General features: G+C 40.4%; 1 protein-coding gene and 1 non-coding gene across 2 annotated transcripts; one reads left to right on the plus strand and one right to left on the minus strand.

Moving 5' to 3' along the window:
* Positions 1–1,393: 1,393 nt before the first annotated feature.
* LOC133791325 (uncharacterized) lies at positions 1,394–3,043 on the minus strand. Its single transcript, XM_062229249.1, has 3 exons — positions 2,650–3,043; positions 2,246–2,502; positions 1,394–2,002 (listed from the first exon to the last, which is right to left on the minus strand). Exons 1-3 carry the CDS (start codon positions 3,041–3,043, stop codon positions 1,394–1,396), a joined length of 1,260 nt encoding a protein of 419 aa, XP_062085233.1.
* An 88-nt stretch (positions 3,044–3,131) lies between these two features.
* On the plus strand, positions 3,132–3,237 carry LOC133792860 (small nucleolar RNA R71). The gene has a single exon (XR_009874332.1). It is a non-coding gene; the product is annotated as a small nucleolar RNA R71 (small nucleolar RNA).
* The last annotated feature ends 23,695 nt before the right edge of the window (positions 3,238–26,932 follow it).

A 26,932-nucleotide genomic window follows, 5' to 3' on the forward strand; every position in this document is an offset into this window, starting at 1 on the left:
TTATCTTTTTTTTGGTGTTTTTGAAAAAGAGCATTTTGACTATACACAAAAATAGCTAGGGTAATATTAATAATAAGATTTGATTTTTCAAAATCATATTTTATTATTAATATTTCAGATTTATTTTGTAAACCCCATTTTGTTGTTTAATTTCTTTTTAGTCATTTTCCCCATCTATAAATAGGGACACTTTCTTCACATTTGGTGTGCAATTTTTAGAGTAGAGAAACTATAGCAAAATTTCCACTCACTTTCTTCTCATATTTTCTTCTTAGAATTTTGTGAGAATCATAAGCATAATGGCCTAATCTTCCTAGGAAGGTTAGGGATGATTCCATATGCAAGTGATGTTATTTTGCCACTTTGATTTACTATGTTCTTAATGTAATATATTTGAGTTATTTATGTTCTTTCATCTCTATTTTTATTTTGTTATCTTTATTTACTTATGCTAATAGTATATAGGATTAATCATGCTCTTTCTATGTGCTTCTAATTAGTAAAAGTAATATTGATACATAATTTTATGTCTAATCTTCTATTGCATTATTGCCCTTGGGTATTTTGTCATTTTTAGATTTTTCATAAGATTAACATTGTGCTTTTAAAGTAAAGAACTTTATAACTCAAATGAACTTTTGTTAGAAAAGCTATGGACTTTAATGTTAGATTTTCCAAGTAAATGTTGAGATGTGAACTATTTACTTGTGTATTTTTGTAAATCAAGTAACCAAGTAACTAAACAAGCATATGGATGATTCTTGAAACCTTTCATTTTCTCAAACTCTTGATTACATTTTACCTTTATTTCACTTATCTCATTTCATCACTTTATCAAAATACAATACCAAAATCTCAAACATCTTTCCATTTACAATTTTATTTACTTCTTGTTACTAACTTTTTGTGCTATTTTCTACTAACCTTTTGATTTTAGGTTACCTCCTTGTGGATCGACCGCCCGATTATACTACAACCACCGCTTAGTGGTTGTCACATTTGGGCGTTGAACATACCCAATGTTAGGTTGTTGTGGATATGGTGGAAATCCACTAGTGTCAATGCCAAAATGAGTGGCGAAGGCTTGGTTGTAGGCATATTGGTTATGCACTTTTTTTTTCTATTTTTTTCACGTATTTCACGATTCCAGAATCAACAATATTTACAAGAAAATATATATTAAACAAAAAATAACTAAAAAAAATAAAAATTGTCTCAACAAAAATAGCTTAAAAACTTAACGAACTTAAACAAATTTAAATGAACTTGGGATGCCTCCCAATGGCGCTTTATTTAACGTCTCCAGCTGGACGCTCACTTCCTTCATTGAACTTCAACTCGGGTCAAGTCCACCCCGCTCATCCTTTAGAGCCATAGTGTCATAAGCAAAATCTCATCTTTTGACGTTACTAATTGTCGGAGCCTTCCACCGCTCGTGTAACCTTCGAGCCTTTCCACTATAGAACTGTTTCAAACAATTACGAACTGCTCGACTACCAATTTTAGCATTGGTTTTTCTCTTGGTGGTTTCCAAATTACTACCACCACTACATACCACATCCACCCTACAACAAGTTGGAATATCAGTTGCTGCAAAAACATCAAATGTTACCTCTTCGTTTTGCACTCGCAGCTTCAACTCCCCTTTTTGTATGTCAATTAGTGTTCTCCCTGTGGCTAAGAATGGTCTTCCCAAAATAATGGGAATGTTTGCATCTTCCTCCATATCTAGAATAATAAAATCAGTAGGGAAGATAAATTTACCAACCTTAACTAAGACATCCTCAATTACTCCACGAGGTTGCTTAACAGGGCGGTCTGCCATTTGTAAGGACATAGTAGTGGGGCGAGCTTCTCCCAATTTTAGCTTTCGAAAAATAGATAAGGGCATTAAATTTACACTAGCCCCTAAATCACATAAGGCCTTGGTCATAACAGTATCTCCTATTGAGCAAGGAATCACGAAACTACCCGAATCTTTAAGCTTGGGAGGTAGTTTATTCTGCAAAATAGCACTGCACTCCTCAGTAAGCGCCACTGTCTCATAATCCTCCAACTTCTTTTTCTTTGACAATATTTCCTTCATAAACTTCACATAACTTGGCATTTGTTTAAGTGCCTCAGCAAAAGGTATGTTAATGTGAAGTTTTTGAAAAATATCTAGAAACTTCGAAAATTGTTTGTCAAGTGTCTTCTTTTGAAGTCGCTGAGGATATGGAATCTTGATGTGGTGATCATAACTCACTGGTGACTGATTCTTCTCAAGGTCTTCAATAACCTCTTCTTCTACCTTACCCTCATTCTCAACTTCAACTTTTGGTGCAGGTATAGACTTCTTGACTGGCTCTTCCAACTTCTTCCCACTCCTCAAAGAGATTGCATTGCACTGCTCTTTAGGATTCACCTCTGTATTACTTGGAAAATTTCCTTGAGGCCTAATTTGTAACATATTTGCCAAATGACCAACTTGCATCTCAAGATTCCTGATGGATAAGCGAGTTTCTGTCATAAATTGAGATTGAGAGTTAGTCAGAGTTAACAGTGCAGCTTGTAACTCATTTGTCTTCTCTTGAGCAACAGGTAGTATCGGTGGTTATAACGGTGCCTGAGGTGGAGCTTGAAGCATAGGTTGCTGAATTTGTTAAAAACCCTGATTATTTGTCCATGCAAAATTAGGCTGATTTCTCCACCCTTGATTGAACGGGTTGGAGAATGGACTATTCGCTTGCCTATTGTAATTTCCCATCATATTCACCTGTTCCATGAGAATGGAGTTGTTCATCTCAACTACCATGCACTTCTCAAATGGGTGAGGACCACCACAATTATGACATACCGCTTGGATTTGCATGACCTGAGTGGCCATAGAATTTTGTTGCAGTTGCTTGGCCAATGATGCAACTTGAGTAGTGAGAGCAGTAATAGCATCCAGCTCGTGCATACCGGCTACCTTCTTATTTCTATCTCGTTCACTAGGCCACTGATAGTTATTCATGGCCATTTCCTCAAGCAATTCATAGGCCTCATTAGCACTCTTGCTCATGAAAGCACCACCTACTGTAGCGTCAATAATGGTGTGAGTCGTCCCACACAAACCGTTGTAAAAATTATGGACTAGCATCCATTTTTCAATCCCATGATGAGGACACTTCCTCAAAAGTTCCTTAAACCCCTCCATGCATCATAAAGATATTCTCCATCAAATTGAGAGAAGTTATTAATTTCCCCTTTTAACTTTGCAACCTTGGATGGAGGGAAAAATTTAGCAAGAAATTTTAGAGCTAATGCCTCCCATGTAGAGATTGAATTGGCTTGAAGAGAGTTCAACCAACTTTTAGCTCTATCCCGCAGTGAGAACGGGAACAATCTCAGTCTAATAGCATCGTTGGTGACCCCATTGTATTTAAAAGTTCCACACAGCTCCAGAAAATTGGCTATGTGTGTATTGGGATCCTCAGTAGGGAGTCCACCAAACTGGACAGTAGACTGGACCATTTGCAAAATTGTCGGCTTAATTTCAAAATTATTGGTTGCAACTACCAGCGGTTGGATGCATGATTGTACTCCAGTAACAGGAGGAAGTACATATTCTCTAAGTGGGCGAACTGCTGGCTCAGCAGCATCCCCATTCAACACATTGCCCTGATGTTGGGCCATCTCTGCTACCCGTTTTTGCTTTCTATTCGGTCTACAAGTCCTCTCAATTTCAGTATTAATGGGCAAAAGATTGTCAGTCCTTTGACGTCGCATATACCAATTGGCACCTGAAATTAAGATTCTCAAACACAACAGTTAGAAACAATTAACACAGAAAAACCAAATTAGAATAAAAATTAATTGTATTGATATTAATAAAAATCAGTCCTCGGCAACGGCGCCAAAAACTTGTTGCGAAAATTAAAGTTACGCAAGTATACGTAATCACTTTTGTAGTTTATTTCGGTAAGACCGATATCGTTCCCACGGAGACTGATTATCAAGTACCAATAGTTTATTTTATTTTCTATTTGGTAATCAAAAATTAGAATTTTTAAATCTAAAATAATAAATAACAGAATTAATTGAAAAACAACAAAGAACAATAATCTTGCAGCAAACTTGATTCAAATATATATAAGAAATTAGGGATTCTAATCTCCTCTGGTATCCACTTTATTATTCATTAATGCAATCACATAGATAACTCTTCTCATTAAGATGAAAGACATGCAAAAGTGTTAAATATTCAGGTTAAGAAATATAAAACTCGACCTAATGCAAATTCTCTATATTTCTATGAGAAATCTAAACAATAGGAAGCAATGAACTCAGCCCTAAATCACATAGACCAATTTGATACTCTCGTTCTAAATTGAAATCTATGTCTATTCAATTTTAGCATATCCAAATCTCACTTCTCATATTTTGATTTGAATTCATAAATAACATGTAAAAGGTGCACAATCAATCACATACATAATCAACACAAATTGAATAAATCTTAAATGAAGAATAAATTAAAAAACTTGCATTAATTCATAATAAAGATTCAAGATATTCAATTAAAAACCCTAAATAGAATTTAGTTCATGTTTATCATTAAGAAATCTATAAACATGAAATTAACATAAACTAAAAGTAAAAAGAACAGAAAAGAACTCTAGATGATCAATCCAATCTTCATCCAAAGCACTCCTAAGCCTCCTCTCCCAGTCCAGATCTGCAAAAGTGCCTCATTTTCTCTCCTTAATTGTAATTTAAACCTAATTAGCAATTTTTTAAACATGAAAGGACCAAAACACCCTTAATTAAAAATCTACGTTTTTCTCATTTGTAGACGTATCCTGCGGTCGTAGGATGTCATTCCTGCGGTTGCAGGAATGCTCTAGAAATGCCAATTCTCTTTTGGACTTGCGGTCGCAATACACCCTTCGTGCGGTCGCAGGAAGTGCTTCGAAACACCGTTTTCCACCAATTTTTGTCATTTTGTAAATTTTTCCATCATGTTTCCACACCTAAGTCACCTAAGCCCTTCGACACCTGAAAACATACAAAAACCAGTGGAAAATAGAACAAATCAAAACAAACACCTAATACTTTACCTAAAAAACACATAGATAAACAAGTCTAAAACTCGTTTATCAATCGACCCTTCAGGACGAGCTTTATTTCCCACGTAGTTCTTCAATTTTTTCATGTACCTTTCAAAAGGATACATCCACCTCATAAATACCGGTCCACCCAAAATCGCTTCTTCAGGCAAATATAAGACCAAATGAATCATTATATCAAAAAAAGCTGGAGGAAAAATCAACTCCATCTTGCACAATATCAGAACAAGGTCTTTTTGTGCTTCCTCCATATCTGTAACATTTATAGTCCTCGAACATACTTGCTTGAAAAAATTACACAATTCAGAAATGGTGGTCGATATATCTTTTGGGAGAAACTTGCGAACACCCACTGACAGTAATCGTTGCATCATAACATGACAGTCGTGGGATTTCAACCCAATAATATTTGTTTCATTCTCGATTACTTTTTTCTTCAAATTTGAACAAAAACCATATGGAAATTTCACTTCTTTAATAAATTGACAAAATTGTTGTCTCTGAGCAGGAGTTAACACGTAAGAAGCATGTGACTTCATCAACTTTCCATTCTCATCTTCATAAATCCACAATGATTCCCTTACTCCCATCTTCTTCAAATCATATCTTGCATTAGTGGTGTCCTTAGACTTGTCATTGTCCAAGATTGTGCCGATGAGACTATCACACACATTTTTTTCGACATGCATGACATCGATGTTATGTTTTAAAATGTTTGTACACCAATAATCAAGCTCGTAGAAGATGTTTTTTTTCCTCCAATTTCCGTCTTCCACAACTCTTCTACGTTTCACACCTCCAAACTGCAAGTGTTTTCCAGAAACTTGGGGTGGAATGTTGTTCACTTGTTCTAATATTTCCTCACAAGTAAATCGTCTCGGATGACGTCTTCTCTCAATTTGGCTGTCGAATTCAGTGTCCCTTCTCATTCGATGTGTACTGGGCAAGAATCTTCTGTGACCAACATAAGATGTCTTACCGATCACTTGAATGGAAGATGTGTCTTCATTACATGTGGGACAAGCTTTGTATCCCTGACCACTCCATCCAGACAAACTACTTCGAGCTGGAAAATCATTGACTGTCCATAAAAGGGCTGCACGCAGCTTGAACATAGTGTTGGTCGTACTATCTCTCGTAACAACTCCGTTAACCCACAACTCCTTCAACTCATCCACCAATGGTCTTAGAAATACATCTATGTCCTTACCTGGTGATTTTGGACCAGGAATAAGGATGGTCAGCATCAAATTATTGTCTTTCATACATAAACAAGGTGGAAGATTATAATTCGCCAACACCACAGGCCACATGCTGTATGCTTGGTTCATGTTGCCAAATGGATTAAATCCATCAGTAGCTAAGCCTAAACGAACATTCTTAGGATCATTGGCAAAAGCAGGATGATTGACGTCAAAGTTCTTCCACGCTGTCCCATCCACCGGGTGTCGCATCACCCCATCATCTTTCGATTTCCTAGTGTGGTGCCACAGCATGTCCTTCGCTGTAAGCCTTGAGCTGTATAGTCTTTTCAATCGAGGTGTCAATGGAAAGTAACGTATCACCTTATGCGACACCTTTTTTGCTTTAGTTTTTTCAAAAGTAACCCATCGACTACTTCCGCAAACTGGACATTCCTCTCTGTTTGCATGCTCTTTGTAAAATAAACAGCAATCATATTGGCACACATGAATCGACTCGTATCCCAACCCTAATTTCTTCAATCTCTTTTTAGCCTCGTAGTACGTTGATGGAATTTTATTTTCCTTCGGAAAGAAAAACTTTAACAACTTCAATAATTCATCGAATATGTAGTTAGGAATCTTCCCTCTAACTTTCAAATGTAACAGCTTAGCTAAGAAGCTAAGGGAAGAAATCCAATCACATCCAGGATACAACTTAGCTTCAATCTCCTCAAATAACTCGTCGTAAGACTGACTTGCACCGTAATTATTGTCTACTTGCTCAGTTGTCGGTAAGAGGAAGTCCTCCACTATGAGAATCATCTCGTCAACTTCATCATCATCAAAAACATCTAGTTCCGCTTCCCCGTGATAAATCCACCTCTCATAACCTTGATAAAATCCCCTATCGAATACATATGCTTCGACAACAGGTAAAATTTCAAGCCTATTATATATGCATTTGACACACGGACATCTAATTCTTCCATCAGAATCCTTATGTTCCGAGGCCATCGTCAAAAAAGATTGTAGACCATTCCAATATTCTTGACAAACACGATTTCTCAATGTTGTCAAAATCTTGTCAATCGCTATCTAAAGTGTTACAAGAGTCTCTGAGTTTTAGTAATGTGAATATTAATGAATAACAAAAAAAAATTGTTATCATTTTTGAAATCTTATGCAATATTATAATATCTTATGTTATTTTATGATGTTTTATTAGATAATGTTATTTAAATTAACAAAAATGCATTCATTATTTTATTATTAATATTTTAAACTTATCATTTCTGTGCCGATATCCCTGTAATCGATGGTTGTAGTCAACAACCATCAATCACAAGCATACCGGGACAGAAAAAATAAATTATTATAAGATATGTAGTCATTTTAATTAATCATTATTAATTGTAAAAACTTTTATTAAATAAAATTTTCAATTTCTATATTCAAATAATTTAATACTAGTTAATATTAGATAATAATATTTAATAAATAAATTAAAATAATTTATTATTTATTTAATTAATCATTATTAATTTTTAAAACTTTTATTAAATTAAATTAAATTATTCAATTAGATAATGTTATTTAATAAAAAATTGAATTAAATTATTTAATTAAATAATGTTGAATCAAACTTTTATTATTTAATTAATTAAAAAATAAATTATTATAAAATTTGTAGTAATTTTTAATTAATCATTATTAACTGTAAAAACTTTTATTAAATAAAATTTTCAATTTCTATATTCAAATAATTTAATACTAGTTAATATTAGATAATAATATTTAATAAACAAATTAAAATAATTTCTTAAAATAATTTATTATTTATTTAATTAATCATTATTAATTTTTAAAACTTTAATTAAATTATTCAATTAGATAATGTTATTTAATAAAAAATTTAAATCAACAGAAAGAGATCCTTACTCTACAGAATCCTACTTTTGTGCTAAATCGTGCAAAATACAATTTACTTTGGTGCAAACAATGAATTTACTCTGCTAAGGGACCAGCCTCAAGAATTAAAACATAAGATTTTCCATTTCCACCAACAGAGAGAATTTATGTACTATAGCACTTAATAGCTTAGGCAAACAATGAAAATGTTATGCATTACATACCTGTCAAGAGTCCGACCCAGAGGAAGTGAAAGCCTTTTCGTCAGCTCGAGATAGCCTCCTTGAGAGAAAACATAACCTGCATAAGGAATCAAAGGAAACAAAATTATTTTAGTTGCTTCAAAATGAGCATACATGGAACTATACGACTTCATCAATTATGCAAGGAACGAAAAAAAAATTTGTGTCTTGAATGTAACTCACGAATGAATGACAAAAGGAAAACCGTTCCTTTATACTATAAAGATTAACAGAAAATAACTATAAAGATTAATAGTCCCAAATAAGTGTTGGATATTTGAATGGAAAAACCAATTGGTTTTTGTCCCACATTGGTATTAAGAGGTTATACCTCTCCTTGTTGGCCTATATATAGAGATTAGAGGCCTTAGTTTTATTTACACCAAAACATATTTACTTATATATATTTGTCTTCCTTTGAAGATTGTGATATATATATTTTCAATATTGTTTTTTCCTTTCTACTCTTTATAGTTCTTAGATTTGTACTGGTGTGATAGAGTTTGGGTATATTTGGTTCGGCGAAGTAATTGAGTTAATATTTGGTTCGGCGAAGTAATTGAGTTACTTGTCGTTCACTATTGTATCCTGGGAGATAGACGTCGAAACCTCGTAGAGGCGGCGAATCTGTTTTAAGGAAATTGTGTGTTACACAGGCCTCGGCTTTTAATTTTGTTCTTTATAATTATTGTGTAAATTAATTATAATTGCTATTTATATTATAGTTATTTATATATTGTTATTTATAATTATAATATTGTTATATATATTATAAGTTATTTATAATTATAATATTATATTGTTATATATATTAGAAGTTATTTATAATTATAATATTATATTGTTATATATATATTATAAGTTATTTATATTGTATTATTTATAATTATAATATTTATGTATCTTTAATTTAGTATATATAAATATTGTATTTATCATATTGCGTTTATTCAAGTATTATATAAGTTATGTTTTTCCTACAATAAGCATATACAAAATTTATCTAACAAAACTATAAGAAAATGAAAAAAGATCTGACCTCAATCACTGTGTAGAGGTTATGAGAGGTTATGGAAGTGTCGGGATTGTGAGTGAGAGAGACCGAAGTTGAGAGATTGGGGGAGAGTGATCGGAGTTGAGAGATCGGGGGAGAGTGAGAATAGGAGAATTGGGAGGGAAGGACGAACCAATTTTTCATGTATAACATTATTACTGGCGGGGACCCGCCGCTATTAATATTCGCCTACCGGTAATACACTATTAACGCGCGGGTCCCACCGCTATTACTATAACCCATCGGGACAACGGTTATTACCGGCGAATATAGACCCGCCCCTAATAACATTAGCGACGGATAGTCTACCGGTAATTAGGGAAAATACCCGTCGCTAATAAATTTGAAACTATCGTCTTTCTCATTTCCCGGGCATTGTATTAGCGGCAGACTACCCGTCGCTAATAATGGGTAAGTCCGCCGCTAATAAAAAAAATATTTAATTTAATTTCCCCATTATTAGCGGCGAACCCAGTACTCCTCTGCTAATAACCTATACAATACTGGCGAACTCGGTCCGCCGGTAATATTTCCCCCTCTAAAAACATTTTTCCTTGTAGTATATCTAAAATAATTTAATATCAATATATATAATATTATAGTATTATCTATGTATGTATATCACAAATCACAAACACACACTGTGTAAATGTTTATATACTATATGTTATACCCAAAAATTGGAGATTAATGACGTGGCAATAAAGGTGACAAGTGGCAGTGCATGGTCAGTAAAAGACATATTAATAGTCAATAAATACATTGACTCCTCAGAGTTGTGATAAAGTGACCCGGTAGACTGGTGAAAAGTTTGGACTGCTTGAAAGATGTCATAACCAAGCCAAGCGCATCCTAGGAGAGCTAAGGAGAGTGCATCCTAGGAGACCCCAAGGGTGTGGTCCTAGGAGAGTGCATCCTCGGAGAGCCCAAGGGACTTTGATCCTAGGAGACCCCAAGAGAGTGGTCCTAGGAGACCCCAAGGATGTGGTCCGAGGAGAGCCCAAGGGACTTTGGTCCGAGGAGAACCCAAGGGACTTTGGTCCGAGGAGAACCCAAGAGAGTGGTCCTAGGAGACCCCAAGAGGGTGGTCCTAGGAGACCCCAAGGATGTGGTCCGAGGAGAGCCCAAGAATTTGGTCTTTGTGCATATGTCCAAATAGAGACATGGCATGCTAGAGGAGAGTGCCATGTTAGAGGAGAGAAGTGCATGTCCTACCACCATGCACAAGTCGTACCAGCAAGTGTATGTCCGACCAGCATGTGTATGATCGACCAGAGTGGAGGTGAGGTGGATCAATCAACTAGCTAGAGGAGGACTAAGTCAAGATTCCCAGAAACAGCTTCAACAAGAACCGGTCTTGGCGCGCGGGAATCTCTCCTTCTTCCCACAAATTGGGGGTTTTGTTACATTTTGAATGTTTTCTGTAATTTAAATGTAATAAATATAAGAAAATATCCCTATTCTAGGGGATATCAGATGTATGACCCTAAGCCTATAAATAGAGGGCTTATGGGATTAGAGAGGGGTTCTTCTTCTTCTTTTTGGGTCTGAGTATTCTAGAGAGAGAAAATTTGGGTCTGAGTATTCTAGAGAGAGAAAGTGCTGGTATTTGAAAGGATTCTTGTATTTTTGCAATCTGTACTGAAGAAACTCAGTTGGCTCAGTCCATCTGATCTTGAGTACAGATCTATAATCACAACTCTAAGTGGATTAGGCTATTACCGACTGATCGGGGCTAAACCACTATAAAATCTCTTGTGTTATTTATTTTTCTTGATTAAACTGTCTGTGTTATTTAAATTCTCTTGAATGTTTGTCGTATTTGACGTTCTCACGTCGTTGGCTAAAAACACAGTCAACACTATAGGTGCAAGCAATTTGCAATATATGTATGCTTAGTTTTATTTAGAAAAATTATTAATTATTGTTCTTATATATTTTTTTTTATTTCCATATAAATTATTTTATGTTTTTTTTATAAAAAATATATGATTATACTCCACAATTAAAAAAATATAATTATACTCTACTTTAAATTAATCCAAAGTTATAAAACAAACTAAAATATAAGTTAATTAAAAAAATATAAAAATAATAATATTCATTCTAAATATTGTAATAGCAAAATAATATATTGTAATTTGATAAATACCTAAATAACAAAAAAAATTAATTAATGAGTCATAACAAATAATGTAAAAAATACTTAAAATTATATGTGTCTATATATATATATAAAATAGAAGAAAGAGAAAGTGAAAGAGAAAAATTAATAAAAATAATATATACAACATGAATAGTATTTTATAAATCTACAACATGAATATTACTTTGAACTAAATTTTTTGTATTTTACAACATCTGATGGAGGTGTAGTTTTGAGGATCTGGAACTTGAGCCAGATCTCTCCTTTGAGGAGCAGCCAGTTCAGATTCTTGATAGAAAGGATAAGGTCATCATGAATAAGACGATACCTTTGGTTAAGGTATTGTGGAGGAACAGCAAGGTCGAGGAAGCGACCTGGGAGCTGGAGTCAGATATGCAGAGTCAGTATCCCGAGCTATTCAGGTAAATTTCGAGGACGAAATTTCTGTAAGGAGGGGATAGTTGTAATGCCCCGAATTCTCCAATGTGGTTTAATGGCGGGAATAGTAGGCCGGGAGGGCCATACTTGTTTAATTATGCCATTAAATGATAATATGCATGTATATGTGAATTATATTATAATATGATGTTAAATGCATGCATGTGGGTCCATATTTTAATTACAGGGGTGTGATGGTAATTTGGTCCGATGAAGGTATAATTGTATATTTGTATGCATGTCAGTGATATATGTTGTTCTAGCTATTCGGCATGAGACGATCTTGGAATATTGATTAGCGGTCTAGTCACAACATGTTTAAGTTCGAGTCTCGGGATGAGTCTCGGGGAGTTTTTTATGATTAGAGCGTTACCGAGAATTAAAGGGTAACGAGATATGAATTATTGGTGTTTGAGATTATTGAGAATAGCAGGAATTGGAGAGCGTTAATTATGATTAACGAGATAGGTGGAAAATATCAATTTTTCCCTTGGGAGCCTTTAGAAACCTTAAATTGACCTAGGGGTATAATGGTCATTTCACCCCTAGGATAGATATAAGCCATTTTAGGCTGTGAAAGATGAGAAAAATAGAGTAGGTTCTTGAAGCTTTCCCGTATCTTCTCTCTTCAGTTTTCTTTGGGATTTTTGAATCATTCTTGAGGATTCAAGCTTGGGAAGTAAGCTTTGGGAGTTTGGGAGTGTGTTCCTCCATTGAAGAGCATCATAAGCTGAGCTTTGGGTAAGTTTCTAACCATTGAAATTCCTGGCTTGCCCTGTTTTAGTTCTGTTTTGCAGCTGAGATCTCTAGGTTGAATACTTGGTTTTGTTGGGAGTTTTGGATAGGGTTCTCATGGTTGTGATGTTTGGGGTATGTTAGAATGAATTTTGGGTTCATTTGGCATCAAATATGGGATTTGGAAGCATTGGAATCGAGTTAAAATCGAAGGAATTGAAGAAGGAGGTTTCAGGGGGCATCTGGTCTGGATGTAGCGCTATAGCGCCCACCCTAGGGCGCTACAGCGCTACACAGGGGTCTTTTGGGCGTGTTGGGGGTTATGAGTATAGCGCTGGGGCGCTAAGGGTCAGCGCTGTAGCGCTGCTCTGTTCCTTCAAAGTCCCATTTTGAAAGTTTTTAAGGGTTTTTGACTTGGGGTTTCAATCCTTAAGGCCCGGGATCGAATCTACTCACCGTGTGGGCATGTTTCGAGGTCTCAAGAGTGGTGCTTAGGTTAAGACCTGTTATCCAAAGAACAGGCACGGGTGACGTGGCAGACTTTTTGAACACGTGGCTGACACCTGGCAAGTTTCTCGTTCGACTATCGACCAGAGAAATGACCGTGGAAAAACATTCGAACCTTATATACGACCAGCCTGGTCGCATACTGGATAAACTTGGAGAAAATCTTAGACAATTATGATCATATCCGAGATTATCTCCCAGGATTTCCTGAATATCTGATTAATTAGGAAAGAATATCTGTAACTAATTCATGTAATCTTCCTTGAGCCTATAAATAATGAGAAATAACTCAAGGAAGAGACTTTTGGCTTTTGCTTAATTAGAATTACACATTCAGGAGAGAATTAGAGCTATTGTATTACGATTGTACCGTTTATCTCTCTCAGGTTTGTGAAACTCAGAGAACCCTAGTTCTTTGATCACTCCTTTGAGACCTCATATCAATAATAGCTTAAGTGGACGTAGGTCATTACCAGTTCTTGGGGCCGAACCACTATAATTTCTTGTGTCCTTTACTGTTTTTGTCATTACATTCATTCCAACACCTCTATCCACGTCAAGCGTTTTGACTCCGTGTCAGGTGGCCAAATTGAAGGTCAACATTCTGGTGTTTTCATTGAGAGCTTGATACGAAATCATTGATATAGTAATGGCGAAAACAACAAGGAAGACTGGACAGGCGGCTAGCGCGGCACCATCTCAACCGCCTCCTCCTCCTCCTAATGTGGCTGAAAATGAGCCGCACTTGGAATTTGATGAGGAAGAATTGGATTCTGAGCCGCTGAGGAATACCCTGGGGGTATTGCAGGATGAACTGGACAATCTGAGGGCCAGCCAGGAAAGTGTTGCTGAGATTATGGCACGGCAGCAACAAGAGATTGAACGACAGCGCTAGGAGTTGAGTGAAAGACAGGCGGAGATGGACCGTCGTCAGAGGGAGGCCATGGCAGCCCTCGAAGAAGCCCTACAGTTGGCTAGAAATCAAGCTGCACCTGCGTCACAACTTGATCAACCAGCAAATGGGCCACCCCAAAGGGGTCCCAATTCTAGCCCGCCTATCCAACCCTTGAGCCCGCAAAGGCCCGAGCAGCCAACAATGCCTCAGGAGGATGTCCCACCAAGGGATCCTGAAGCGCAGCCTCCATCCCAGGCTGGTCGTGGCAATCCCCCGCAACCAAGGCAAAATAGGGTCGGGCAGCAGCCCCGCAGTCCTAGACACCATAGGGGCGAAGAGTCGAACCCACCGAGCAGAGGGCAGTGTCCTTATGGTAACAGAAGGAACTCAGAGATAAGCTCTGCGGTCTGGGGCCCCCCATGGCATGATAATGCACGGGGACCTACGGACCAAAGCAGGCCACCCTCTAACGCTCGAGAAGTTCCAGCCCGGGGAGGCAACCGAGGGGACAGTCGATCCCACCATGGCCAGTCAAGGTTCAGAGAAGGCCATGGCTACAATGAGGCTGACTCAGGCAGAGGAAATGCCGGTCGGAGAAATGGAGAGAGAGGTGGGGGAAAAAGCCCGCCACCTAGGGATGACCAACCCGAAAGACGTGACGCTGGGGGGAAGCCCAGGAAAAATAACGTCTTTAACCGTCTCGGAGCTAGCGAGCAGCGGCAAAGAGACGAAGATTTAAGAGATGTACTCAACGATCGTAGGGAACGACACGATGAGTACATTTCCCCAGCAGCAGAGGCCCTGGCGATTCCTGGCGCCGTGCAAGCCCAAATAAATGCCCTCAACCAGGCAGTGCAACAGCTGGTCGGGGGAAGAACGTCTCACATCAATCACGATAGGAGAAAGGGCACTCATTTCGTTCAAAGGATAGCTATGGCAGAAACTCCTAGCAAGTTTAAGATGGCCACGCTTCCGAATTTTGACGGGTATGGTGACCCGGTATCTCATGTTAACAAGTTCGAGATACAAATGGACATCCAGAAAGTGTCCGAAGACGCTCGGTGCAGGATCTTCCCTGCAACACTTTCTAATGCTACACAAGAGTGGTTCTTTAAGTTCCCCCTGCGAGTATTGTCTCTTGGGAGATGTTCGTAAAAGAATTTTACGGACAATTCTATGCGGGTCGTGTGCACCCAATTGAGGCGAATCAACTGGTCGAGATACACCAACAATAAGGAGAGCCACTGAAGGATTACGTCCAGCGCTTCATGCGAGCAGCGGCTGGAGCGAAAACAGTGGGAGACGAAGGCAAGATGATGGCCATAACTGCATGAGTTAAGCGTCGTACGCCTCTTTGGAACAGCCTCAGAAAGCATGGGGTCAGGACAACCCAGGAATTTTTGGATCGAGCTGATCGATACATCAAGCTCGAGGATGCCATTGCCAGCAAAGGGAAAACCCCAGGCAAGGATAAGGGGACTGCCGAGCCCACCAAAGCCGCCAATGGGTCAAAACCCAATGGCAACGGCAAAGGTACTGGAACGGCAATGGCAATGGCAAGAATGGGGGGAAACGGCCGCACAATGAGCCTTCCACCTCTGAGAACAAGCGCGCCAAGAGCAACCGTTATGAACCACGGTTCACTAACTACACTGCCCTTGTTAAGTCTCGGGGAGAGGTATATCAGGCCACAAGTTCCAGTGTGCCTTATAAAAGGCCCGCTCCCATTTGAAAAGAAATGTCGAAGAGAGATACTACCAAGTTCTGTCATTATCATAACGACTATGGACATGATACAAACGAGTGCAACCAGCTGAAGGATGAAATCGAGTTCCTTATCAGACAAGGACACTTGAGGAGGTATATACGGGTCTCGGGAACTTCCCAACGAGAGGCTCCAGGTGGCAATGAGCAAGCGCCCGCACGCCAACGTTCGCCCCCATTGCAGCCTGACCCCGTAGCTGGCACTTTACTCACCATCTGTGGAGGCTCGCACCTCACGGGAAACAGTGGAAATGTGAGGGAATGATATGCTTGGACCCTACGCCACAACCAGGACATCGAGATGATGACTGTGGAGGACAGGGCATCGAAGAAAGCTCGATCAGAGGATGGTGAGCTAACCTTCTCTGATAACGACGCCCAGCATGTCCGGTTCCCACATTTCGATCCGCTGGTTGAGGACGTTCAAATCGCCAACATGATGGTGAAGAGAGTACTGGTCGATACAGGAAGTTCAGTGAACATCCTGTACAAATCTTCGCTGGAACGCATGAGGTTGTCCGTCAAGGACTTAGAGCCCTGCAACCAGAAAATTTACGGCTTCTCTGGTGAGGGACTCGCCCCTACGGGATCAATCAGACTGCCGATTACAGTAGGTATAACGCCTGCTACCAGGACATTACTCGCTACTTTCATAGTAGTCAATTGTCCTTCGGCGTACAACGCTGTGATCGGTAGGCCCATACTGGTTGACCTTCAGGCCATCACCTCAATATGGCATCTGTCCATGAAATTCCCAACAGACGCAGGGGTAGGACGTGTGTTGGGAAATCAAAGGGAAGCAAGGGAATGCTATAATGCCTCGATCACGAAGGCAAAGAAGGGAACGTCAAAGAGCACTCCCCCAGAGAGGTTGCAGATGGCCATTGATACACAAGCCCAATTCGGTGATGGGGTCACCAAATAGAGTGTTGCCCAAAGTGAGGATAGGGATTTAGATCCTTGCTTTGGGGATTTTGAGGAAGATGTTGGACCTGTCGAGGACCTTGAAGAGGTCCAACTTGACGAAAAAGACCCGACCAGAAATGTAAAGGTCGGGAAAAATTTAGAAGCAACAACGAAGCACACACTGGTGGAATTTTTGAGAAAAAACCAGGAAGTTTTTGCCTGGTCACATAAAGACATGGCTGGGATAGATCCTGCACTTATCAGCCATGTCCTAAACGTTGACAAGAAGTTTCCACCCGTGCAACAAAAAAGAAGGCTGCTCGATAAAGATAGATCGAAAGCCTTAAAGGAGGAAGTTGAAAGACTGAAGGAGAATGGGTTCATCAAGGTGGCGTTTTATCCATCGTGGGTCTCTAATCCAGTACTGGTTCCCAAGCCTAACGGGAAATGGTGAACCTGTGTGGATTTCACAGACTTTAATAAAGCCTGCCCAAAAGATTGCTTCCCACTCCCAAGGATCGACCAGCTGGTCGATGCAACTGCGGGACATGAGATCCTCTCTTTCATGGATGCATACTCAGGATACAATCAGATTAGTATGCACCCCCCTGACGAGGATCACACTAGATTTCGGACTGATACAAGGCTATACTGCTATAAAGTAATGCCCTTCGGACTGAAAAACGCTGGTACGAATTACCAGCGATTGGTTAACCACATGTTAAAGGAATTGATCGGAGTAAACATGGAGGTGTGCGTAGACGACATGCTGGTAAAGTCGAAAAAGGCAGAAGGACATGTGAAGGATTCACAAGAGTGTTTCAATGTTTTGAACAAGTATCAAATGAAGCTAAATCCTCTTTAAGTGTTCCTTCAGAATAGGATCAGGGAAATTTCTAGGATTCATTGTTAATTCGAGGGGAATCAAAGCCAACCCAGAAAAGATCAAAGCTCTGATCGACATGAAATCGCCGGTAAAAATCAAAGATGTACAAAGTTTAACTGGGAGGATTGCTGCGCTCAGTAGATTCATTTCAAAGTCGACGGATAAATGCGTCCCTTTCTTTAATCTACGTAGAGGCAACAAGAAGTTCGAATGGACAGAAGACTGCGAACAAGCTTTCCAAGCCTTAAAGGCCCACATGGCACAGCCTCCTATTTTATCGAAACCTATAGATGGAGAAACTTTGTTCATTTACCTGCCGATCACCGAATTTGCTGCTAGTGCGGTGCTAGTACGAGAAGAAGAAGGCATACAAAAGGCAGTTTATTATGTAAGTAAGAGGTTAATCGGGGTTGAGTTGAGGTATCCTCCCATTGAAAGATTAGCCTATTACTTAATTTTGGCATCAAGGAAGTTACGTCCTTACTTCCAAGCCCATCTCATCACAGTCTTAACCGATCAGCCCCTCAGGCAAGTTTTGCAAAAGCCAGAGGCTGCTGGACGTTTGTTGAAATGGGTAGTCGAACTCGGGCAGTTCGATATAACATATTCACCGCGAACAGCAGTAAAAGGACAAGTCTTGGCTGATCTTATCGCCGAATTCACCGAACTCCCAGACGACGAGCAGTGCGAGAAACCTAGTGCGCTGGAGCCCCAAGACGAAGCTCCTTCATGGAAGTTATTCACGGACGGATCATCCAATGAATCGCACGCAGGAGCGGGAGTGATATTGATAACGCCAGAAGGGCATTGATTTCACTGCGCTATTAGGTTCGATTTCGCCGCTTCAAACAATGAAGCTGAGTATGAAGCACTCCTCGCTGGGCTGAAATTGGCCAAAGACATGAATATAAAAGTGCTGGATATTTACAGTGATTCACAGCTGGTAGTGAATCAGGTCGTAGGGGAATATCAAGCACGGGGCCTGAAAATGGTGGCCTACTTGAACAAAACCAAAGATCTGTTGGCGCAGTTCGAGAAGTATACCCTCCAGCAAATACCTTGAGATCAGAATTCAAACGCATATGCCTTTGCCAAACTCGCGAGTGCAAAAGACACTGACACTTTGAATATAGTGCCAGTGGAACGACTCTGTGAACCGAGTCTACGAGCAGAAGAAAACAATATGGAAATTCGGATAGAAGATACGTGGATGGCACCATACTTGTAGTATCTCACAAATGGTGTATTACCAGTAGATAGAAGCAAAGTCAGGACTCTTCAAAGACAGGCTGCTAGGTATATACTGGTCGATGGTGTTCTTTACCGAAGAGGATACTCCCTGCCACTGCTCAGATGTGTTACACCTGAAAAGGAAAAAGAGCTGATGAGGGAAGTACATGAAGGCTTCTATGGAGATCACGCTGGGGAGCAAAGCTTGTCAAAAAAGATTCCGAGGCAGGGTTATTTCTGGCCAACTATGAACGAAGATTCAATGGAGTTTGTGCGAAAATGCGATAAGTGTCAGAGATTTTCCAAGATCCCACGCGCAGCTCCTAACGAGTTAAAGCAGATGCAAAGTCCGTGGCCCTTCACAGTATGGGGTATCGATTTAATTGGATCCTTGCCAATAGGAAAAGGCGGAGTAAAATATGTAGTTGTGGCAGTCGACTACTTCACCAAGTGGGCCGAAGCTGAGCCACTCGCTACCATAACGACAAAGAAAGTTCTTGACTTTGTTATCAAGAACATTGTTTGTCGATATGGATTGCCTCGAAAGATTGTCTCAGATAACGGCACCCAGTTCGACAGTGACCTATTCACGGACTTCTGCGAAAGACATGGAGTCGTCAAAAGCTTTTCTTCAGTTGCGCATCCACAGGCAAATGGGCAAGTTGAAGCATTGAACAAAACTCTTAAAGATACCCTGAAGAAAAGGCTCGAAGACGCTAAAGGAGCATGGCCAGAACAGCTGCCTGAAGTACTTTGGTCGTATAGAACTTCTCATCGAACAACGACAGGCCATACCCCATTTTCCTTAGCATATGGGTATGAGGACATGTTGCCAATCGAGTTAGATCCGCCATCACATCGGAGAATCACATACGACCAAGACCAGAATAGCCAACTGTTGATGGAGTCCCTAGACTCACTTGAAGAGAAAAGAGAAAGGGCCCAAGTCCGAGTAGCTACGTATCAGCAAAAAGTCGCCCGGTACTTTAACTCAAAAGTAAAAGAAAGAAAATTCAACGTTGGAGACCTAGTACTTCGACGAGTTTTCTTCAACACCCGCGACCCAACTGCTGGCGTACTCGGGCCAAACTGGGAAGGACCTTACCAGATTGAAGAAGTCCTTCACCCAGGCACGTACAAACTTGCACGCTTAAATGGAGATCTCGTTCCACGCTATTGGAACGGAGAACACCTGCGCAAGTATTATCAATAAACAGTCTTTTTTAAAGGACTGGCTTGTATAAATTTTTACATTTTACAAGTTTTGAAAAAAGGTTAGCCATGTTATATGGCTAATCACTTATAAGTGTAAGATCTTTTTAAGATCTCTCGTAAAGACATGTTTAGTCCATTTTAATACGAGAATTATAAGGGACTGTGCGCAGCCAGTCATTCTTGCTAACCTTTGTAAATTTTATTTACAAGAATTTGTTCATTACGTGTGTTGTTTTGTCGTATTCTACATTTTACAAGTTATTCCGAGCAGCAATGTTCGTACAGGTCGTGGTCAAGGCAAGTGACCAAGGACCTAAAGCTCCTCAGTCATTTGGGGGGCATATAAGGTATACCGATAGCAAAGCATACCAAGAGGTATGTAAACACATGAACAAAATAAGTGAAAGCATACTACGGTACTTAGAGTATCTTTCAAAATTTATATTTTGAAAGATCAAGCCAAAGTACTATGCTAAGTTCGGTCATGCGAACATATATTATAATAAAGAGAAAATATTATAATGTCAAAAGGAATTCTTTTACACCGCGAGCAGTACTGCTTGGATGTAACTGTTCAAATAAAAGAAAAATTGCTGCCCTTGCAGCAATAAAAATAAAATTGTCTTTACAATACGACCCGTGGGTCGTGTAGTTGAGATAAAAGAGAAAAAATTTCAAGGAGCTGGAGGGTCCCGAGGGTTTTGAGGAGTGCCTTGGTCAGCGGAAGGGCTAGTTTCAGCATTTGCACCATCTTTCCCCCTTGGGGAGGTAGGCACTTTGGCCTTTTTCTTCTTTTTCTAGACGGATGGCACACTGCGTCATCAGAGTCTTCCTCAGGCGTTCGGAAAGGTAGTTGAAGTTAGCCTCCCAGTTGTGCTTCCAAAATTCGTAGAAGCAAAGATGAGTGGCCTCCTTGTATTTCTTCAAATCCCTGACTCCAGCCTCCTCAAGCTCCTGCACCCATTTTCCAAGCTCCTCCGCCTCCTGCCTGCTGGCAATCAGATCAAGCCCAAGCTGAACAGATTCTAGGTGGTTGAGCTTGGCGCTTTCCTTGAACTTTTCCTTGGTCTCGTTGGCCTTCCTCAAGGTTTCCCAGGTGTCCAGCAGCTCTTGGGTCAGTGTGGCTTTGTCTTCAAGCAGTTGCTATTTCTGCTTGGACAACTCCTTTTTCTCCTCGAGCAGCTTGCCGTTCTATTCAACAAGCTCGTTGTTTGCAGCTTCGAGTGCTTGCTTACTCTCGGCAAGTCTGGAGTCAAAGTTCTTTCCCCGAGAGACCAAGGCCCCAGTATGGCGCTAGCCAGTAGTTAAGGTCAACAGTCCCTGAAGTCAGATAGAATAAGATAAAGTAAGGACATAAGTGTTAAAGCAGCGGAAATTGACTTACGCTGACTATCTCGTTCAGCCCTCTGTTGATGACTTGATCAACCTCCATGGAGGTGGTTTCAGTAAGGGCCGCCTGGCTACGTTTGTGCTTAGAGAGTTTGTATATCCTCTCCCTGGCAGAGCTGACCATGAGGCTGGGCAGGGAGCCTTCGGATTGAGCGTTCAATGCCTCCCTGTTGGGAGCCTTGGGAGAAGGCTGTTGGTCAGCAGGAGTGGAAACTGGCTGCTCGGAGGGTGGCGGAGGTGGTGAGTTCTCCTTTGAAGGGGCAATGGCTGGAGCATCGTCTGTTTGAGCCTTCTTCGAGGGAGTCTTGCTGCTTTCCCCTCGAGCCCTCTTACTGTCTTTATTTTATCCAGATGAGGCAGCAGCAGCCTGGTAGTGCTAAAAACGTCCTCAGAGTCCATATCTGTACAAAAGGAAATAACGCAAATAATGAGACTAAATGATTGCGCAAGGCAAAAGAATGAAAGAAAAGAGATTAATAGTAAAGTACCAGCACTACAACTACTCGTCGCTACACTATTGACTCTACTAGTCATACACTCACTCTCTGGCACGAAGAAGTCTGGCCCTAGATTTGGAGTATATGTAAATTTTCCTTCCTCATCAAACAAGTGACAGGGAATTGGCAAGCTATTTAAAAGCAAAATAATAGTACCGTTTTCATTCGAGGACTCATCCAAGTCTACGATAGTCTCTGCTGCCTTTTGTTTCCCCTTCCCTTGGGGAAGAGGAGGCCTTCCTGCCAAAGGGGCGCCGGAAGGTTCCCTGATCGTAACCCCAGTCGGTCTCCTTCGAGGAGGAGACGCTGGAGGTTGCTGCTCGGGGTGTTCACTAGCAATGACATTAGACGCCGCTGTCTCCCTCGTTTCCTGATGAGAGGGCAAGAGGCCAGATAGCCTCAAGTTCTCATCAGTGACCAGAGACTTAACACTCTTTGCAGAGTCAGTCATTCTGGCCAACGCGTTGGCCCTCAACACCATGTCTGGTGTTAGGGGTTGGGTGTAACCATGGTCCTGAAAGGCACAAGATATCTTAGAAGAAGTGCAAGAGAATCGCCAGGTAAAAACAGCGACCAAGAAAAGAATGGGACGTTTACCTCCTCGAGCGAAGGCCAGGTTGTTTGTAGTCATGTCTAGCATGAGGAAATGCTCCAGATTGTATTTCCCCACGTTGGAGATATGAGTAGTGTCAGTCTGGAACGTGCGGTTTATTTCCTGGTGACAAAAGTGGAAAAAGCCTGTCCCGGACTGTTAAGGGTTGGACTTAAGGTCAAAAAGAAAGTTGACCTCATGGGGAGCAGGCTCTGGCCATTTTTTGAGTTTATAAAGGATATAGAGTGCAGCAAGCATTCTATATCCGTTGGGAGTAATCTGAAAAGGGGTGACGCCAAAATAGTTCGCCACCCCCTGATAAAAAGGATGAAGAGGAAGGGTTGCCCCCGCCTCTATATGGTATCTCGACCAGGCGCTATAGGCGCCTCCGGGCAAGTTAGCCCTCTGGTCTGCGGTAGGGATCTTCAAATTGACCCCAGTAAGGGGATACTTCTTAATGTAATTAGCCAGCATTCTGGGGGTCACTTGGCTACGGGGGGAAAGGTACCACTCGACTTCAGAAAGGGATGAGTATCAAGGACGAGCCCTAACCAGAATGCTAGGGTCCGGGACAATGTTTTCTCGACCGCTGGTCGAGGGAACCCGAGCCTGCGAATCAGGCTGGGCAGGAGAATTTGGATTGGCCTCGGGGTGTGTTTTCTTTTGGCCGGGAGTCTTAGAACGGGCCATTTTGGACGATGGTGGCTGAGGTCTGGAAAAAAAAGGTCTTGAAAAGGGAATATCGTGGACTCGTTGAGCAGGCTGTTCTTCGCCTTCAAGCAGCTATGCGAGAAGATCGTCTTCGATAGGCCGCTCACCTCCCCACAAATCTGGCATTAAAGTCTGCGAACAGAAAAATGGGGAGGTGAGGATGAAGAGTCTAAAAAGGTGGTTAAAATAATGCTGGTCGTGTATAAAAGTCAAACTTTTATACAACAGTATTCTAACAAAAACCAAAGTTTTCCATACAAACAGTTTGAAAAACAGATCTAAAAGTGAAAGAAAAAGGTTTTTTGGAAAGACTTTTTCAACTCCTTTAAGGGCGGGAAAAACTCAGTTTTTCATCTAGCATAAAAATCGAATTTTTACTTCGGTTTTACGTCCTAAGTCTATGATCTCAACTAGCAAACTGATACACAACTCCTAAATAACAAAGATACACCAACCTATCTAGCGTCACTTAGTAAATCCCCTATTTTCATGCATTTCTACTAAAGAACACAGGCAGTAGCAGAACCTAGAAGATAAATCACAACGTCATGCACAACGAAGACAAAAAGTAGAAAGGCTCTGAAACGTACCGAAGCGAAGATTACGGAGGTTGGAAGAAATTCCAAACGTAGACGAGTAACCATTGGTGATTCTTGAAACGTTGTCTTCAGGAAGAACGAAGGTTCTGGTTTAGGGTTTCTTTTTAGAGAAAATGGCTTGCGTAAAAAGAAAAAGAGGCTCTGAAGGGGCTATATATATATTTTGTCTGTGGCATAAAAAAAGAGGTAATCATCAGTTTCCTCTTTTCGGAGCATGGGGAAAAGTGATAGCCGTCAATGGTTTACTGGGGAACCGAAAGGTCATGATTAGGCAGGCGTAGGTTGCTTTTTCCAAGAGCGCATGAACCACTCTGACAGATTGGGTGAAGTAACTGAAGAGTCATTTGCCTTAAAGTTCATTTATTACTGGTCGTAATAAATAAACTTGGGGGGAAAATGTTATCCAAAGAACAGGCACGGGTGACGTGGCAGACTTTTTGAACACGTGGCTAATACCTGGCAAGTTTCTCGTTCGACTATCGACCAGAGAAATGACCGTGGCAAAACATTTGAACCTTATATACGACCAGCCTGGTCGCATACTGAATAAACTTGGAGAAAATCTTAGACAGTTATGATCATATCCGAGATTATCTCCCAGGATTTCCTGAATATCCGATTAATTAGGAAAGAATATCTGTAACTAATTCATGTAATCTTCTTTGAGCCTATAAATAATGATAAATAACTCAAGGAAGGGACTTTTGGCTTTTGCTTAATTAGAATTACACATTCAGGAGAGAATTAGAGCTATTGTATTACGATTGTACCGTTTATCTCTCTCAGGTTTGTGAAACTCAGAGAACCTGTAATGCCCCAAATTTCCTAATAGGGTTTAGGACCTTGATTAGGAGGTCGGGAGGGCCATAGTTGATTTATCATGGTATTAAATGATCATATGCATGTTAATGTGAATTATATTATTATATGATGATAAATGCATGCATATGGGTGTATTTATAATCATAAGGGCATTTTGGTAATTTGGCTTGTTGAGAGCATATTTGTAAATTGGGTGCATATTGTGATTTGTGTATGAGATTCCATTATTATGGAGATATATTCGAGCAATTCGGCATGAGATGATCTTATATAATGGATTAGCGGTTTTATCACAATGGGGTCAAATATTGAGTTATGAGGATGTAATTTGATGATAAATTGGGAGTTATTGAGATTAGGAGGAAATTCTGGGAGTTTTAACTATAATGTCCCCGGGGGTGTTTTCGGGACCCCGAGCACTAGGTTTTATTTGAGGTTACTTAAGCTTGAAGTAGCTTGTCAGATAAGAACGTACGTTAGAAAATCTCTCTCTCCCTTCCCGATAGCTTATTTTACCGTTCGAAGCCTTTTTGAAGAAATCTCGAGTTCTAGGAGTCGGAATCAAGTGAGGGTCGAGGCATAACGATCCTAGGAAAGATTATAAGCTTCTTAACCGAAGGATTTGATGGAAAATAACCCAATCGAAGGTAATCTAAGTTTAAGTTTTAAGTTTTTAAGCTTAGAATTGGACTTTGTGAATCGTTGATTTTTTTGTTCGATTGAGCCTTGAGTTTTGATGGTTTTGGACCATTGGGAAGCTTGGGAACTTTGATTTGATGATTTGGGAATGTTTAGGCATGTTTTTGGAAGATTTGGGAAGTTGAAAATCGTGTTTGGGGATGGCCCCGCAGCCCTGTTCTTGGGTGTCGCGGCCCTAGCTCGAAGAAGCAGGTGTCAGAAAATTGGTCTTGCTGGGCGCCGCGGCCCTTGGTGTTGGGCACCGCGGCCCTTGCTTTAGGTTTGGCTGGGGGTCGCGGCCCAAGGTGCTAGGGCCGCGGCCCTTGAGCAGGGTTGAGCCCGTTTGTGCGTTTTGGCCCCGGGAACATGGTTTTAGGCCTCGGGATCGTTCCTACTACCCGGATTAGTGGGGATTGATGTCTCGGAGGATAGATATTGGTTTGAGAACCTATAATGGTCATTTTTATTGATGGTGTCTCGTATTTGGTTATGACTAGGTGACCGCTAAAGGACTAAAAGTTGATCGTTCTCAAGGGTCGTTCTTTTATTCATTCTAGCTCGAATCTAAGGTAAGAAAACTGCACCCTGTGTATATGTGACATGCATGGCTGTTCTTGGTGCATGTTGGATTGTTAAATATAATGCATATGACGCACGAGAAAAATGTGATTAGGACATGCTTTGTATACTGAGTATGATATTGTTCAGAGCTTGAGCCTCTGTGTTCGTGCATGGTCCTAATTGTGCTAGTACTTGTTAAGTAAGCATGCTGAATGCCTTGTATGTGGATATTGGATATGTGATATATGTTTGGTGGCATGGCTTACTTGTGTGTGGCACTGACTTATTAGTCAGAACCGGCAATGGTGTTAGATCCATCTGTGAAGTTGTGAATTACGAGTCAAGTTCACAATGGGTTGAACACTGGTCGAGTTCTACTAACCTAAGAGTCAGAAATGGCATAGCGTCATGAACGCTGAGCCAAATGAAGATTAGATCTAATCGATACCAGCGTTGAATGACTCATATGGGGTATTAATGCTAGACCGACCTGAAGGTCGATAAAAATTATAAGTGCTTGCCTAGTCTAAGACTAGTTATTCAGAGCCAGGGCATATGGCCCCGGTGACTGTTTGTCACATGGCTAGGAGGGTATGGGACCTCCGAGATGGACTTATTAGTCATCTAATCGGGATGGACTTATCAGTCATCTGACTGGGATAGACTTATCAGTCATCTGACCGGGATGGACTTATCCGTCATCTTATCATCTTACTGGGATAGACTTATCAGTCATCTATCTTTATCCAGGGCTACAAGCTCTCCAAGCACAAACGCAACCATGGTTACCGGAACCACAAGTGTTGAATCACTTATCTGATTGAGACTGACTTGATAGTCGTCCATTCAGGAGGGTAGGATTCTTTATCCTGGATACCCATTG

This window comes from Humulus lupulus, chromosome 7, assembly GCF_963169125.1.
Source record: "Humulus lupulus chromosome 7, drHumLupu1.1, whole genome shotgun sequence".
Taxonomy (NCBI): domain Eukaryota; kingdom Viridiplantae; phylum Streptophyta; class Magnoliopsida; order Rosales; family Cannabaceae; genus Humulus; species Humulus lupulus.

Coding starts and splice junctions, on each gene's coding strand:
- LOC133791325 (XM_062229249.1), bottom strand. CDS start 3,043: ATGAGCAAGAGTGCTAATGAGGCCTATGAATTGCTTGAGGAAATGGCC. Junction 2,503..2,649: donor TGCATGGACAAATAATCAGG/GTTTTTAACAAA, acceptor AATTTATGACAG/AAACTCGCTTATCCATCAGG. Junction 2,003..2,245: donor TTGAGAAGAATCAGTCACCA/GTGAGTTATGAT, acceptor GCTATTTTGCAG/AATAAACTACCTCCCAAGCT.